The 18,159-nt window shown below is 31.7% G+C and overlaps 2 protein-coding genes across 3 annotated transcripts; one reads left to right on the forward strand and one right to left on the reverse strand.

Moving 5' to 3' along the window:
- The first annotated feature begins 390 nt into the window (after nt 1–390).
- LOC132911949 (intermembrane lipid transfer protein VPS13B) lies at nt 391–15,996 on the forward strand. 2 transcript variants are annotated; one of them, XM_060969005.1, is made up of 32 exons: nt 391–719; nt 982–1,274; nt 1,355–1,532; nt 1,609–1,687; nt 1,768–1,943; nt 2,017–2,120; nt 2,201–2,450; nt 2,532–2,719; nt 2,795–3,004; nt 3,082–3,220; nt 3,291–3,408; nt 3,518–3,660; nt 3,730–3,902; nt 3,991–4,167; nt 4,277–4,565; nt 4,640–4,802; nt 4,862–5,246; nt 5,383–5,509; nt 5,585–5,752; nt 5,829–6,052; nt 6,141–6,360; nt 6,423–6,627; nt 6,698–6,875; nt 6,932–9,052; nt 9,133–9,228; nt 9,321–12,888; nt 12,968–13,372; nt 13,458–13,634; nt 13,698–13,868; nt 13,998–14,191; nt 14,263–14,601; nt 14,694–15,996. In XM_060969005.1, the coding sequence occupies exons 2-32, from the start codon at nt 1,188–1,190 to the stop codon at nt 14,922–14,924; spliced, it is 11,283 nt and encodes a 3,760-aa protein (XP_060824988.1). In that variant the 5' UTR covers nt 391–719; nt 982–1,187; the 3' UTR covers nt 14,925–15,996. The 2 variants fall into 2 exon arrangements, with proteins under 2 accessions (XP_060824988.1, XP_060824986.1); XM_060969003.1 differs by having other exon boundaries at nt 392–719; nt 5,374–5,509.
- A 426-nt stretch (nt 15,997–16,422) lies between these two features.
- On the reverse strand, nt 16,423–18,109 carry LOC132911953 (RING finger protein 37). Its single transcript, XM_060969014.1, has 2 exons — nt 17,369–18,109; nt 16,423–17,291 (listed from the first exon to the last, which is right to left on the reverse strand). Exons 1-2 carry the CDS (start codon nt 17,986–17,988, stop codon nt 16,424–16,426), a joined length of 1,488 nt encoding a protein of 495 aa, XP_060824997.1. The 5' UTR covers nt 17,989–18,109; the 3' UTR covers nt 16,423.
- Nucleotides 18,110–18,159: the final 50 nt, after the last annotated feature.

An 18,159-nucleotide genomic window follows, 5' to 3' on the forward strand; every position in this document is an offset into this window, starting at 1 on the left:
AGTCGTTCTTTTAAACTTTCAGTAGGTAATTCTTCTAAACCGACTCTTCTTTTTAATAATTCAGCAATGCGACGATCAATCGCAGGTTTTGTATAATCTCGAGCTGCAAAATATGCAGTTATGTGTGCCATTATCTTAAGACATGACAAAAAGTCCCATTACATTTGGTATAAAGTGAACATCAAAGAATGTGTAAAAATTTGAATAAAGGGGAAAAAGCAATTTTTATCGGGTGTATAAAAAAATGTCTGAATATATAAAAATTATGCAAAATTGTAAATTTAAAATAAAAAAATCTGAGGACTTACGTAATATTAAAAGATAAGAAAATTCATTTTAGTATATTTTCCTTTTATTTATTTATATTGATACAAATTTCGTGAAGTTTTCTTAGATAATTATGCACAAATAAATAAGCAATTTAAAATTTCATTCGGAGATGCGCATTCAAAACAATAAGCATGCGCATTAGAGTTACTGTGCACATGCAGTTGCAGTGCACGTCAAATTAGAAAGGTTACAGCAGACAGCATAAATAAAACTATCTCTACAAGGCATAAAATTACGATCAAAAACAGTCAATTGTAAATCATTCAAAGTGGCATTGTTTCTTTTTCTATTAAACTAAAATTTCATTACGAAATATGCAAGATATGTATTTTTAAAATATATTTTTATACTTGAATTTAATGCATGGTCAACTGCCGATATTTAGTAAGGTTAATATGTATTTTCTTCACACTTAATAATAGCATATTATAATATTCGTCTTCGTATTAATATGAAAGAAGAATAAAATATGTTTTTCAAAGCGACTATTGATTCTGTTAACCCTACTTCACTTTCCTCATAAATATATTCAAAATTCAATTGCTTTAAGAATGAAAATGTATTGTTAGTAGATTTGTCAAATATTTGTATTAAACTTTCTTTGCTATTTATATTTTACTTTTAATCTTTAAATAATTTTACCATTTCCAGATAAACTTTTACATTTTTAAATATTATAAGTGGTCAAATATTAATTTTTTCTTATTATTATACCTGTTACTTCTTCTACCAATATATTTGGTAAGCGTATTTAATCAATTGACGGACTAAAAAAATAAATTATTAGAGAGTTTTAGATTTACATAAATTTATTAAACCTACAAGAGTATGTGGAATGTATTGAGTTACCAATCACAATGTTCAAATTGGAATCATATATAACACCAGTGATTCTCAGTTATGTTGAAAAGTATGTGAAAAATTTTAAACCAGAACAATCTCAGGTATGTATATATGTTTTATATAATAACGAGTCTATATTTATTTTCTTCACGTGTGTGTATTATCTCATTTTATATTTCAGGTTTCCTTATGGGGTGGTGATGCATCATTTCAAAACCTTGATCTACGGCTAGAAGTTTTGGAAGAACAACTAAATCTTCCCTTTGTTTTTGTTAGTGGTCATATACATGAATTACTTATTCATGTTCCTTGGGTAAAAATTACTTCAGAGCCAATTGTGATTACCATTAATACAATAGGTAAGTATCGGATAACATAATTGACACTCGTTACAAAACTGAATACATAGAAGTGAAACTTTAATCTTTATTTTAGAATGCATTTTAAAATTAAAAGATGATAATAAAGTGGATACCAATCCTACCACCTTACAAAGGAGGCAAGAGATACCGCAGTATGCAACCTATTATTATTACTAAAACCACATATTGTGTTATAATCATTCCTATTTGTTTATTACTATTTAATTTCTAGGGAAGAAGCTCCTCCTGGATACATAAAAAGCATAGTAACAAAAGTTGTAAATAACATAACAATTAATTGTAATAATTTAATTCTAAAATATGTGGAAGAAGATATTGTTCTTAGTGTCAATGTCAGATTTTTAAGCATGCAAACTGTTGATAACAAATGGGAACCAGCATTTACGGGTATATATTCCATATTATGTTTCTAAGAGTTTCTAGCAATATATTTTAAATACATACACATATTTCCTTTCAGATGTTAACACGTATGAAGTTATGCTTAGGAAAGTTATTACTATTCAAGATTTAACATTATGTTTAGATAAAATGGATGCGTCTGGGAAAATAGAAATATATCAGGTATTAACTACTTATTACAATTGACTGAAAATTTTGAGCAATAAGATAAGAATATAAAAATATACTATTTTGTAATTTAGGATCCTGTTCTATATCGATGTTCGGTTATAATACGTTTAATCATAAACTACCATAGTAATACTGCAAGAAAAGCTTCAATTACACGATTAGATCTTCATTGTCAAAAAATGGAATTCAGTATAACAGAACAACAAGTACCAATGTTACTTAGATTAGCTGCCTTGATAATGGCTTTGCAAACAAAGCAATTTCCATCTAGTAAAGAAAAATCGTTAATTTCTGTAGAAGAAAGGGAGGACAGTATACAAGGTTTTGTTTCATTTTGCTTCATACAAGATACAGCTATATGATATCATTTCTATATACATACTTTGGTATTTAATATTATAGATGATACAGATCATGTGAGTGGAACTGCTGCAGACAGTACAGGATGGGGTGGATGGGCTTGGAACATGGTGTCATCTTTGTTACCTATTGATTGGGAAAATGACTGGTCTACAGAGCAGCAAATGGCTTATTCTGGACATACCATTCATTTAGGCGTATATGTACAAGATGCAACTTTAACTTTTAAGGTATTTATTTACAATAAAATAAGAGGGGAAAATAAAATATAAGTAAATAATTTTTATTTTTTCTTACGTATATAGACAGCTGAAAATGTTAAAGAACAATTGTTTTATAAATCCCGTAAACTTCGATATAAATCGTTTTTAACATTGCGATTAAATGGTGTGGTAGTGGATACATTGCTCCAAGGAATTGCAATGACTAGTTTTCAAATTGGAATGGGTTGCATACGCGTATATCCAAGAGGAAGTTGTAGTTGTGGTCATCTTGAAGTAGTCGATGGCGCACAAGTAATATTTTATACTATAATTTCTAAGTATATTTTATTCAAACTGCAACGAATAATATAATAAACTATCTTGTTTAGCCACCTTTGTATTTAGTAGCTGGCAAGTTTAATACTCGGTACTTAAAAGATTCATTATTCGATGATGAATCAGTGGAGAATAAAGGAAGAAAACGGGAATATAAACAAGGAATATATTATTATCTATGTACAGCTTCAGGTAATAAAACTTTGAATCTATGTTCATAATTTTAGATTTTATAATAAATAGTTTTATAAAACATGCGTAGAGGAGCGGTTAATAGAACGATGTCCCGCATTCTCCATGGATTACGTTCATTGCACCGAATTGCCAGATGACATAACACCTGAAAAACTGGCAGAGTTTGGGTCTAATTTTGAATATAGGTAACTGAGTTCTCTATCTCTCTCTCTCTCTCTCTCTCTCTCGCTCTCTCGCTCTTTTTAAATACATTCTTAAAAAAATGTAATATAAATATATATATTTCTTTTTCAGTAATTTCCATGAACGTAGAGTAATGAGATATATTATAGGCGATTTAACTATTAGATTATGTTCGGGTGTTTTTCACCGTATTGAAACAATAAAACAAGCTGCTGCAAATTATGATTACAATCCTTATCTCGTTACAAAACCAGGTATATATTCAATTACAATTATATGAAAAAAAAAAACTTGTTTAGAAAATTATCATGTATAAATTGCAGATCCACTCGTAGATGAACTCCCCCCAGTTACATTGGAAGAATACGAAGCATTAAGAGAAGATGTATCTATGGTTGAGACAAAATTAATAATAGTTAGAGCCTCACTTCAATTGCAATTGGCGGATCATTCTATTACTGGACTTCCACGACAACGAAAGATAGTTGAAAGTCGAGTAAGTAGTAAGTGGTCTAATATACATAAACATATAATAAGTAATTTTTATGTTACTATTATTTATTCCTTTCATATTATTTTGTTAGACGACGCCTTTAACACCTGCTCTTACAGACGATCCTTTTATGAGTATTGAATGTGATGAAGCGATAGTAACTATGCTTCAACCTTTATATCCATTTAGGCTTGCAGCTTGTGCATCCAAACAGACTGATCTTCCGACTGAAATGTTTAACCAGTGTCATAAGATTATTACATTGCAGGTAATAGAGAAGTTATTTCAATGTTGTATGCACAATTATTTTTCTTTTCTTTTTTTTCTCTTTTATTTTATTCATATATAATTATATAATAAAATACGCGTTTAACTAGGTAAATGGAACCAGAAGCCAACTTTATTTGACGAAAAATTGCCATACATCAATAATAATGCCCTACTCCATCGAATGTGAAATCAAGAAATTATTGTATCCACAGTATTGGAAAAATGTTGATTTAATACATGAGATATACGCGGTACATATTGACAGCATTACAATTACTGGAACAAAAGCAAAGCTAATGACTGCTGTATCTATCTTAACTTCAATTTTTGATGCTGGTGATACAACTAATCCTCTTGTCTGTTCCTCTTTATTCAATGATGCTTGTCAAGAAACGAGTATGTGCTATACTACCATATCAATTAATCAATAACTTTTTAAACATTATATTTATATATTACAAACATTTCAGACCCTGTATATCTAGAATTGTTACTGGAAAACGTAAATTGCAAAAAGTTGTCATCTTTGGTTACAATATCAAATGAATTAAATATAAGTTCAGTAAAAATGTTTGCACTCAATGAGTCACAGCAAGCCTTTATATTTTCAGGACCAGAAAGTAATATTTACAGGTTAGTATCCTTTAAATATTCTGGTTATAAACAAATTGATAATATCTTTTATATTTTAGTGATGTAGAAAACAAATCATTACTAACGGTTGTAATACAGTTTCCGCAAAGTATTGAAAAACAAACGCATCCACCTTTGATTTCGCTTCAAATGGCAGATATCAGGGCTTCACTTGATCCATTACTTTTTAAATGGCTAGAATATCGTGTTACGTATTATAATTTAGGTACCTTATGTACCACTCGACCCGAAGTCCAGCAGTTTGAAGGTGCGTCTTCAGATACTGGTACAAAGAAAAAAACATTTCCCAGTTTACACGAAAGTGTACATAGCTCCTCAGACAAAGAGAAACGAAAATCCGTCATAGCCACGGAAAAGTCAAAAACTGTACAAAATGATGAAATCCAAAAAAAACATGATTCTAAATCCGAAAATGAAAGACAGGTACATTGCTTATTATTTTGGTTGATAATGATGAAGTTTCAAGTAATGTCCAATAAACATTAACGTCTTTTTTTGTTAATTATTTGCATAATGTTTTTATTAGTTAGAAAGAATTAATCTATGATAGAACTTACAGAATTTGGGAATATTGGCCAGATTAGCAGAAATGTATCCATGGTGGTGTGGTCTTGTGTTAAGTGGATGTGTTGGACATATTGTTATTTACATACCATCAATCACAATGAGTGGTATTGGTGCATATGGTAAATATATATACAAGCTTTATAATATTAGATATTTGTATATTTTATAATATTAATCTTCATTAATCAATTTAGGTATAGAAGAAGCCAAAGACAAAGCATTAAAAAGCGATAATAAGTTACAGATATTGATCATAAAATTACCTTCTCTTCTCGTTCATTCGTCTAATATAAATTTTGAATTACTCGCACCTTACCTTCAGGAATTACCTGTTAAATTACCGAAATCAATGTGGACGAATAGTAAGTAATAAACAATACATCAAAAAACACTATTTGATTTCACAGTGATGATCACATTCACAGTGATTTATTTCAGAATTGCAAAGTTTCCCATGGACATTAAGCCTTGTTGATTTCCATTGTTACATGTTACAACAACAGACGCAAAAAAACTTTATTAAAAAAGTATCAGTAAATGCTACAGTTGCTCTTACAACAAAAATCGTAACATCTCCATCTGGAGGAAATACTTTAGCTGCTTTGGGTGTTTGTGTTCACATTGATAATTCTCCTATTATTGTTTCGATCTCTGAAGAACAGGTATAAAATCATTTTATCCGATACTCGTGAAAGACATAAAATATTGGCATATTGTTATACAATTGTATAAATTAAATATTTACTTTAGGTAGTTTTCACTAGTAAAATCATCTCGAGTATTTTAAACGCTTTGCAAATTACAACTAGTAATAATAAAAGTGTTATAGCTAGTACTCAAATAAATACCGAAGCACAAGTAGTTCTTCCTATTGTACCGCAAACTCCATCTACACCAACACAATTACTATATCCTGAAGATACAACTACAAACTCGACTCTTTCAACTTCAAAAGATGAGAGTACACCAGGTACATTATAAATAAGTGTATATTTATGTGTACCTTTATATATAATATCGTATATTTTGTAGACTCCGACGAATTAATTTTGACAGCATGGATTCAATGGACTATAACAAAAATTGCGATTAAATTATACGTGACGGAGAAAGAGACTTTATCTTCACTAAAATTAGTACTTGAATTGGAAGATATTATTACTTCTTTAGACTTGCAACCTATTTATTTTAAGCTAAAAAATAAAGTTACAACAGCCACTATATTTCATTATACAAGGTACACCATTACGTGGAAAAATACTTCATGCAATTTTATATAACAAATGCTAAAATTTATGTTTTAATAGACCACTGAATTCACCAACTTGGGATGTCGGTGAGTATGTAGGTGCGGTTCTTTGTGGAAGAGAAGACAGTTTAGAAAAAGGTGACGATTCCGGCTTTTTAAGTTTTACCCTCACTAGAGCAAAATCGGGGAATGTTCATACACGATGGGGTACCTATAAACGGCATAAGAGTCAGAAGGTATTTAACACTTAAAAACAAATAATATTTTGATAATATCTAATTTTTCTTTGCAGTTTCAGAAAGACATAATAACAGAAACAACTTTATCTGCTAATAGTTATATTTCCGAAGTAGTTATAAAAATACAAATGGTGGACATAATTTTACCGCTTACCGTAGTTAGTAAATATATACAATTAATAAAACCTTTTACGGGTCTCTACCAATCTGTTGAAAAAGATATAATGGAAACTTCTGAACAAAATGTAACAACACACTTAAACAGCATTACTAGTCTTGATAATGAGATGTTACCATTAATATATCTGGACTTTAAAGGACTTAGACTGATGCTACCAGTTTCAAACATAACAAAATTCAAACCCCAACATGATTTATTAATGATTCAATTGGACGGAATTCGTATCACACCCCATGCAGAAAATCCGATTTGCAGAACACCTTTAAGATTAGATATATATCAACTCGCAGCTCAAGCAAATATTTTAAGTATACCAGGTTCTGCTGTAGAAGATCGACAATATCAGATTAATATAAAAAGTGTATGTGCCCATACAACTACTTGGAAGAATTATCAAATGACTATAAATAAGAAAATGTCCCAATCATATTTATATACCATGAACGAAAATCCTGCATTAGAATGGAATAAACTTGGACATGGAAGTAGTTTAGAGCGGCAGTTCTCTACGCTTCCGCTCTTATCGAAATTCGATTTGTGCTTAATCATTGCACCGCCGGTTCTATTTAAACCAGATATTACAGTATGTGGAAGTGCAATTGAAGTAAATTGTATCACAGATATTGAAGTAACAATAAATTTAGACCAGATTCAGTTGATTTCAATCTTAAATAATGAATTAAAAAATTTATTATTAAGAGATTTTGAACGACATAAAAGTGCAAATACATATATCAATGCATCACAGAAACCTCTTTCGACTGTAGGGAGTATTAAACAAATTACTTGGATAAAACAATCTTCTGATGACATAGACGTTGATGTCACCAAGGATAGTGGTATAGACTTTGAAACATCTAGCATAAATTCCACAATCGTTGGCAAACCAATATCTGCAGATACTTCAATACTTTTACCATTTGAATTTCTGGTAAACTGTGGAAAAATAACATTCGTGCTGTATGATATTCATCAAGCAGTAACAGAGTATGAAGTAGACATAAATGAAGTTGAAGAAGATGAGGGTGAAAGTCAGAAACAACCGCTTTTTTACATAATGGTTAATCAGCCGAATATTTATTTTTCACAACAGCATCCATCGCAAAAGGTGCAAGTATCTTGTTTCGATGTAACAATGGCACTTGGCGACAAGGACAAACAAGAATTAATTTCAATACCAACTGAAAAGGATTTTAAAGTTTTTATGATTGAAACAAAAAATGGAGATTTACATCCAGATACAGGCATTCCCCCATCTTTTATAACAATAAAATACGAAAAAACTATAGGGAAGAATCCACAATTTTTTATAGATGTAGGTAGACCTACAAAAATTTATTTCTCTTTATCAAGGCTAAATCAGATATATATTATAAAAAGTAAAATATTGTCATGCTTTATAAAAGAGTATGAAACAATATCAGAACAACATGACGATGTGAAAATATCTCCAACAATGAAATTGAAAAAATTAAATTGGCCTGATATGAATGTATGTACAAAACAAGTTGTAGTATCCCTTAAAACCGATTCCGGAGCCGAAATAATAACTAGTTTAGCTTCATTATCCGGAAATATTTCATCTCTTCTTAGACCTGATAGAATATATTCTAACACATCTGTAGACTCCTTTATCATATCTGCAATTCTTAATGGAAACATAAAAGTACTCTTGAATCCATGGTGCTGTAATATTACAGTGTGTTTGCTTTGGGAGACTTGGTTAAATGTCGATTCTATTCCTCAAATACAAATACAAGCAGACAGTGATAGTCTCCATTTAGATTTTGGACCAGAACAAATAAAAATTATAAAAAATGTTATCGATGATCTCCAACTACTATTAAATGAATTGACAAGATCATCTTCGACATGTGGAGGTAATGAGAAACAAATTGTTCTATCAACTGAACAACATTATAAGGATGATCTCAAAGCAGGTGCATTCCAATTTGTAAACGGAAATGCAGATGAATTACCATTCCCGTATCAAGTAAGTTTCATATCATTTGCTTCTTCAGTAGAATCTTTAAAGGGATATTTAATATCTTGACCTATTATTTAACTCACCAGGTTATTTTCTTCACTTATCCCCAACAATCAATGGCTTGGAGATATCCTCAACCAAGAACATTAACTAAAATACATATATCTCCAGTTCCATTTGAAGTAAGCAGAACGAAACATTTTTTTTCACAAAAGTAATATTTTAAACAGACAGGATTTAGTTTAATCTTTAAACAATTTTTTTATATTTTTAGACACTAGATTCTGATAGTGGGTACGTCGATAAAGTACTGTGCGCTCTTGAATATTGGAGTGACTGTCATATGTCCTATCAGCGATATGCCGACTTCTACCTATCAGAAACAGATTCCTATCGTTTAGAACTTCCTGAAAAAGCACCAGCAAGAGCAGTGGCATGTATATGGCGCGTAGTTCTACTATCAAACAATAATCGACCTTTTTCCAAGACCATAATCTCGGCCCGGATTCTTGCCGCTTGTTTACGCATCGATTCATATTTCAATTCTTCAATTATACCTAACATACAAGCTGCACTTAATATTGGCACTATTCATGTATCCATGTACAATCACGTTAGTACAATTACGTATAACAATTTACAACCACCTTTGAAGAATTATACTTTAAAAGGTACAATACCCGAAACGCAATGTTTTATGACCTTTGAACATAAAGGAGCCATACTCGTACTTAATAGATGGATTGACGGCTCAGTGCTCATTGATATTAGCGGAATATTTGGAGTGCATATACTAGATTATGGTCATTTAACCATGCAAGAAATACTAGATCCTCTAGAAGCAAGATTGCAATTATCGCTATCTGATAAAACGGATGTATCCTTCACATGTAGTCCATTTGCGTTAAAGTTGAGTCCAACAATAGCTCATACGCTTGTAGTTTCGATGCATTTATGGTATGCATCCTTAGAAGAAGAAAATAAAACCACTATTCTATTCACACGCTATGTAATAGCTAACGATAGCAATGTGCCTATCCTCTTTGGTCAAAGTGGTACAGGAGACAACATATTATTGGAAAGTAGACAATGTATCTTTTACTCATGGAGAAATATTGGCAACAAAATGTTACGAATAGCAATAGAAGAAAATATTTGGTTATGGAGCAAATCATTTTCTGTTGGTGTAGATGGAATTCAAGCCGTCGAATTCAGTAATTCTATTACAAAAGCGTCAGCATTCGTAAGCGTTACGTCACTTTCAGCTACACAAAAGCTTATAACATTTTCTGGTCAACTTGTAATTTCAAATCAATTAATAGACAATTTCGAAATGAGATTAGTCAAGTACGAAGCTGATGTGGGATCAAAGGTGACTGTATTAAAAGATATTTATTCCGTTTCTGGTAAAACTCGACCACCGTCAGTTATACTCGATGGAAACAAGAAAATGGCAATACGTCTACGATTTACCAATGTTCCAAATTTATCTTGGACAGGAGACATTCCCCTTCAACCAAATGCCAAGTGGGGGCAACCATGGCTTGTTAAAGTTCCATTACAAGAACGTGGCCAATTTTTAAGCATTTGGGTGCGGATAATAACGCAAATAATTCAAGATAAGACCAAGGTACTAGCTGTACTTAGCCCACTTTACATGATTCGCTCGCATTTACCAGTGCCAGCTAGGGTACAAATGGATACGCCTTCGTTGAAAATATCTTTATGCACAATGGTAAATGGTCGGGGTGAAAGACAGCAACTATACTGTCCTGGAACGTTTGAACATTTCCACCAACTAACATTTCAACTAGAAACCGGAGTTTCTACATCTAATCCGTATGTGCCATTATCGTATAGTTCTGTAGATCAAAGGAAATTCTTTAGAAGACCGGAAGTCGAAGATATCGATAGTATCTTGCAAGATCTTGAGAATCAGAAAGATAAAACGGAATGGCCCTTCCAAGGAGATGAGTTTGAGGAATGGATATCCGCTGAACAACCACAAACACATGTACAAGTGAAATACCAAGATGCTGGGTTAGTTTCGAGTACTTTATTATTAGAATTGCAGCCTTGGTGTTTTATGTTAAATTCCATGGGCTGTCATTTATCTCTTGTATCAGAGGACATCGAACTTTGCCAGATTCCTCATTATGGAATCGTAACACCACCAAAATTGGAAGGCACATTTCACTTGTGCGTCGGTATCGGTGATACGTTCTACACATCCCAAGCATTACAGCTAGATCGACCTGATTGGAGTCAAAGTTTCTATATGCCTCGAATTGGTGGACTCATTCCTGCCACAGGAAACATTAAATCATGTGTTGACTGCGGCTCAAGTGTCTCACTCATGAGCATTAATTCGAGTATGCACGAAGATATGCGTCTTGTGCGTATAATGAGTAGCCACGTTATTAGTAATTTAACATCTCAAGAGTTATGCATAGCAACATTGGCGGTACACGAAGATGCAACCAGACTTGAATTGCCCAATGATCTTACTCCTTATAGCCTTAATATTTCACCATCCGAAGATCAAAAACAAGGTATTCCGATTACACAGTGGTATACATTATACATGGAAGACATTATAGAACCTCTTGTACTATATATATCTTTGAGCGTAGGGCACAAATGGTCTTGTCCAATTCGAGTTGACCAGGGTATGAGTCGTAAATGCGTTGCTATACCAAATGGCTCTAGCACTATGCCGGTAGTCATTACAATACAGGAAGATAAGGGTACAATGTACATAATGATTCATATGGATTATCATCCTCAATTATTGATTGAGAACACCTGTGCTTTTAAAGTCCTATTGGGTCAAGCTAATGAAACAACAGAAGGAATAATACCAGATGCATTGCACTTTACATGGATTTGTGAAATAGAAAGCAATGCAACAAGTCATTATTCCATTCCATCTATCAGTAACAGACTACCTGATGCACCAGTTACTAATGTATCGAATATACTACTGTTTTCTGCTGTAACACACAATTATAATGACCAGACTATCAGAAATAAAGAATTACGATGGTCAAGAGGTATAAATTTATCCGCCATATCAAGTGCACCAGTGGATCAGTATGTACGACTACCATCCTATGGAGATGTAAAGTTAATCATGCAGAATCGTTGTTATACTACCTATATTAATATTGTACCAATATCTCAAGTGGAAGTGTCTGCAAGGGACATCAGAAGTCGACTTTTACGAAAAGAAAGCGAAATGAAAGATATGGTGGCGATGCATGATAAATTTACTTCTGATCCAGATGATCAGCCAGTCATAAATGTACAGAGTTCTGAGAGCTCGACTTCGGTAACAACCTTCTTCTCGGCACAAGACGAAACTATAGCTACAGAAACTAAAACTTCTTCACAGCTAAATTTAAGACAGTTAATAACTGATATAGAAAATGTAAAAGCTAACGTAAATGATGATACAAAGGATACTGAGGAGAATAATTCTAAAGAAGGGTCTGCGACCATTTGTCTCCGAGGAGTTACCATTATCATCATGCATGATATGAATGAAAATGCTCAAAAGATTGAAGTGGCCAGCTTGTCTATGACCGATGTTATAGTCGCTATTAATGCAAGATCTAAAATTGTAAATTTACGTGCTTTCATAGGAGATCTACAATTAGATAATCAGCTATTTGATCAAGGGGGGTTCGATTTTCCAGTAGTACTCATCAGTCAAAGTCCGCTTATGATGAAAGAAACAACATTTTATACAAGCAGTTGTTTAATGAATAAGATAGAACAAATAAGAGAAAATTCGTTGATTGCGATTGATTATATACTAGAAAATCAAGGGCAATTAAAAGGTATTTAATATTTTTAAATGTGTTTAATAAACTCTTTTTTGTTTTACAAATATTAATTTTTTTTTAATAATGTTTTCAGCATCAAAAGATCTTCATATAAAAATTGCACCAATCAGTGCTTACATCGAAGATACATACATAACACAATTATTAAATTATGCAACTTCGATGGCACCACCTCGATTTTTGCTACCAGATGACATGAAAAAGACAAGAACATTAGTTTCAACTATTGGAGTATACATTCCTGATTACATAATGGTTTACGCTAGAATATTAAGCGCCCCATTAAGATTACAAAATTTAAAGATAGATCCGGTATCTATCTTATTAAGTGTTCATACCTCTGTACGTTTATACGTGGCTTTAGACCATTCTCCTTTATATTTTGGTACTTTTGAAAAGAAAAATATTTTAACTACACCTTATAGACTTGGCAATGCTCTCACAATGCATTACTTATCTGGTGCTATATTCGGAGCAGGTATGAAAGTAATATTATTCAAATTTCTTAATATTATATTACTTTTTAATTTATATTATACTATATTAAAATATTCGTGCCTTAGGTTGGGTAGTAGGATCATTAGAAATATTAGGTTCTCCTGGCAGCTTGGCACAAGCTCTTGGTTCAGGACTTAGAGATTTTATTTCCCTTCCATTCCAAGGCCTGTTGCAAGGACCATGGGGTTTTATCGTTGGAATAACGCATGGTTCTGCCAGTTTGATGAGACATGTTACAGCAGGTATTAATGAATACAAACATCTATCATAACTACAAAATTCACTTATAATTTTATATTACACAGGTACGTTAAACTCTGTAACGAAACTAGCATCTAGCGTGGCACGAAATTTGGATCGTTTAACACTCGATGAGGAACATCTTCAGCGGCAAGAAGAATCTAGAAGAATGCGTCCTCAAGGAATGGCACAAGGATTATACCAAGGCTTGACAGGACTTGGAATGAGTCTTCTTGGTATATATATATATTATATATATATATATATTATATATATATATATTATATATATATATATATATATATAACTATATTCCTTTTTGATTCAGTACTTCATGTTGTTTAATTTCTTCTTTATTTTTTTAGCCGCAGTTGCTGGTTTGGCTCATCATCCTTTGCAGCAAGTTTGGTCAGGAGAAATAACAACCAAAAGTATCGTGACTGGCGTTGGACTTGGATTAGTTGGAGTAGTTACGAAACCTTTAAGTGGGGCTGCAGAACTAGTTGCATTGACAGGACAAGGATTACTTCAAGGAGCTGGCTGGAATTCTTTGCCTTCGGTAAATAATTTCACGGAATTTATTTCAGACGTTATTAATGAAATTAATTGATAATAAATACATCTTTACAGCCTCGACAACGACCAGTAGTCCAATACACGTCCGGAAATAATAATGCAATTATTAGATACGCCTGGTGGTTGTTACCCTTACTTGAAAATAATCACGGGAGTATCCTGCATGTTACTAATGCAGATTACGTGATCCAACAAGGCAGTAGTCGTGCTATAACGTTAGTTCTAACACGACATGCGTTATTATTAGTTAATACAGCTGAAGATAACGTAGAACGGATATATTTATTGAAAGATCTAACGAGTGCTGATCATCATTTGGAATCAACAATATGTTTGTACTGCTCTCCCGAGACAACGCAAACTAATAGATCTATATCTCCAGCGCCATACGAGGTATGATATATTTTTATATTTATATTAGGTATATAAATATTTTTCTATTACATAATTAGGTATAATATTTATATTTAAAATTTTTCTTATAGATGGATCGAGAAATGCGAGCACGAGTGGCGGAATATGTACGTACCAGTAGTACTGGTTTAGCTAGCGTTTCTACAAATAGCGATGTACAGTCCGATATTTTTGAGAATACCACTCCCAATTCTGATCGTACACTTACATTTTACGTTTCTCCGGACTCACGTAACTATCTATTATCATTGTTTAACATTGCTAAACGACAGAGTCAAGGTAGCGGGTTTACAGTGTTATAATGAATAAATAGAGTATTTTAAAGTATTTTCTTTACTCAGAAGTAGAAACAGTGATTGACGCTTACAAAACATGAAAAGTGATAAAATAGTATTATGCCTTCGATTTAGAAATTTTTTGAAAAATGTATGTCCGAAACAAATCCGAATTATGCGATATCTATATGTACATATCTCTGATAACATTTTTAATCTTATTCGGGATAATGGACTTAAATTTATGAATTTTATTTCGTAAAAATATCCTATAATGTGTTGCACAGAAAAAGAATATGCACAAGAAATATTCTTACATAAGAAATGCTTTTTCAATTTTTATATGAAAATTTGTATCATGAAAAATTCTCCACAAACTTTGTTTATTAAATAACGTATATAATGTACATATCGTAGAAAAATCATGAAAGTATGTGTGCAAATTTAAGTATGGTGGATACATTTTCATTAATATACAGATTAATCCAGCTAAATGAGATCATCTAAATATCTGCCTTATTTATTGTTGTGTAAAAAGCTTCTTAGGACAAAGCATTTTAAGTATCACACGCAACAGTGGAAATAGATTTTTTTATAATCTTTTTTTATTTAATGGGATTTTAAGAGCATCAGTATCTTTTTCAATAAAATAATATATATATTTATTTGTCGATATCCTTGTAGAGCGTGAAAAAACAAATTTAATGACTTTAAGAACCATATATAAATATATATAGATACAAAATTTGAAGCCTTATCTAAATTTTTGTATGTCCGTACTTATGTTTAATCGACAGCTGACAAAACTTTAAAAATCCAAATTTTTTGATTCCTAAATAAAATTTTTTAGCTTTCAAGAATTCAAATGAAAGATTAGGGCGTAAAGAATTAATTCAGATTAGTTTTATGTAAAATATTCTCCCTGGTTTAAACAAATTAAAAAAATTTATCAATCGGTGGACAATGAAACACTATGACCATCTAGCGGTAAAATGATAAAACTAATCTCTATCACGAAATTAAAAAATAAAACTTTTCGATCTATAAGGTGAATTTTTGAACTGTTCAGAAATTGAATCAAAGCTTTAATTCTTAAAAATCTTGTCTGTATAATATTATTCTGATTTCCTACGTAATTATTAATTAAATGTAATTAAGAACTATTAACATTGGTACAGACTGACACAGTGCTGTAGTTTAAACATAATGACGCCATCTATCAGTTAAAGATTTTACTTATTACTACCACCAGAGAGGACTATATTTTGTATTAGTACTTTATATTAGCATTTTGTATTAATTACATGTAATTCATTAATTATATAGGAAATCGGAATAATATTGTACAAATGTTTTCGAACTGAAGTTTACAGGATGCAATTAGATATTTTATATCTTATATATTTATTAAAAGTAATCATTACATATTATTTGTATGTTATATTAATTGTGCACAATATATTCCAACAAGTTAATTTATTTAAATAAAATGCATTACGTTAATAATAATAAGTTTACTAAACAATTCATTCATAAATCCGTTCTATTTCATTATTTTTATAAGGCATGCTACAAGATGTACATTGGTTATTTTCAATCGATGTTAAGACATTTCTACATAGAACATGCTTACATGGAAGCTGGTAAAAAATGCCATTAGGGCAACAGGAACACGTAATTAATTTCGAATTTGTCTCGTTATTTTTTGGAATGTTATTAAAACGTTTTAAATTAGGTACTGCTATATTAATATCAAAATCTGTTTCACTATCAACAGTTAGATCCACTATATCAGTACAATTATTTTTTTGTTCCCCTTCTGTGTTTTTAGACAGAGGTATAGTTGAGATATAAGAATTGGCAGTCACTCTTTTCTTTGCTGGTTTAGTTAGAGCAGAAACAGTTCGTTTTTGTGACATTATAACAACTGGCAATTTATGACAAAGTTTTTTCTCTGCTTTTACAGAACTTACTATAGAACAATGAAACTTTGGCTTAACATTGCTTGAAGCTTGAATTATATTTCTTCTTAACAAATAATTAGGAACTTCCGTTACCGTTTTGTCTGTTACATTCCCATCAGAGGGCAATGCATGACCTAACACTCTCGGTAATTTTTTTATTTCTTCATTATTGCAATTTTCAAGCAAAAACCTGTCTATCCTTATTTTTAAAGCACTTGCTATAACAGGTTTTCGATCTTCACTAAATGGTAAACCAGTAAAAGGATCAGTTAATCTTCTTCCCCATATTGCTTCAGTTTCCTCAAGTTTCAGTAATGTAGTTTGATCAATTATTTTTCCGCTTGGCAAGAGAATTGGCTGTGTCATGATTTCGTAAGTAATGGCATCTAGAAAACTTTCTGGAACTTGTAAATTTGTTTCCAATATTTCCCTGAAACGAGTATAATAGATATATAAAGTTAATAAATAATATACTTTATATATACTAACAAATAATTTCACATTTACTTATTATCTGTATTAGTAACAGGTGTTTTATGTTCAGCATTTTCAGATCTTTCCATAGATTCATTTAAGCAAGATTGTTCAAACCATAAAGTACAAATACTGGCTACAGTATCTTTACCACAACGTGGTGACACTGTTCCCCATACTTCTATCTTACCTAATGCAGGTACTGAATTCTTTGTTTTACATATACAAATTCTTAAACTATTTATGCACGTCGTTAAGTATTGCAAGGAAGATTTTGTAAAACATTTCAAAAAATTTGCTGGTGCAGGAATTGATTCGTGTTTACTTGGACAAAACAATAATCCAGTATGTGTGGTGTCTAAAAATCCAGTGCCTAGTAAACTGTACGGTATACTGGCATCGTTACTAGTCTTAGCATATAATTGAAAGCCTGATGACTTTTGAGAGCCGACTTGTGGCCAAATTAAAATGTGATTAATACGTATGTTACATATAAAAGTAACGTCGATATTTATAGGAGGCTTGATACAAGCATATGCTAAAAATCCTTTATCAATACCAGTTATTAAATTGGTGACTTCATATCCTTCTGTGCTAACAGTACTGCATTGAATTTCTGGTCTTAAACGAGGATCACAGAAGTTGAAAAGCATTCTTATACTTTAAAAATACATATAACATGCTTCAAAGATTTTCTATTAACACAAGACAAATTTCATTTTTGTTTTGAAAACAGCGTGACCTCTACTGTTGTCGCAATGTACTTTATGGTTAGGTTAGGTTACCGAAGGCTAGTCTGTAAGTAGTGAAGGTTAGTCTGTGTA

This window comes from Bombus pascuorum, chromosome 11 (assembly GCF_905332965.1).
Source record: "Bombus pascuorum chromosome 11, iyBomPasc1.1, whole genome shotgun sequence".
Lineage (NCBI taxonomy): Eukaryota > Metazoa > Arthropoda > Insecta > Hymenoptera > Apidae > Bombus > Bombus pascuorum.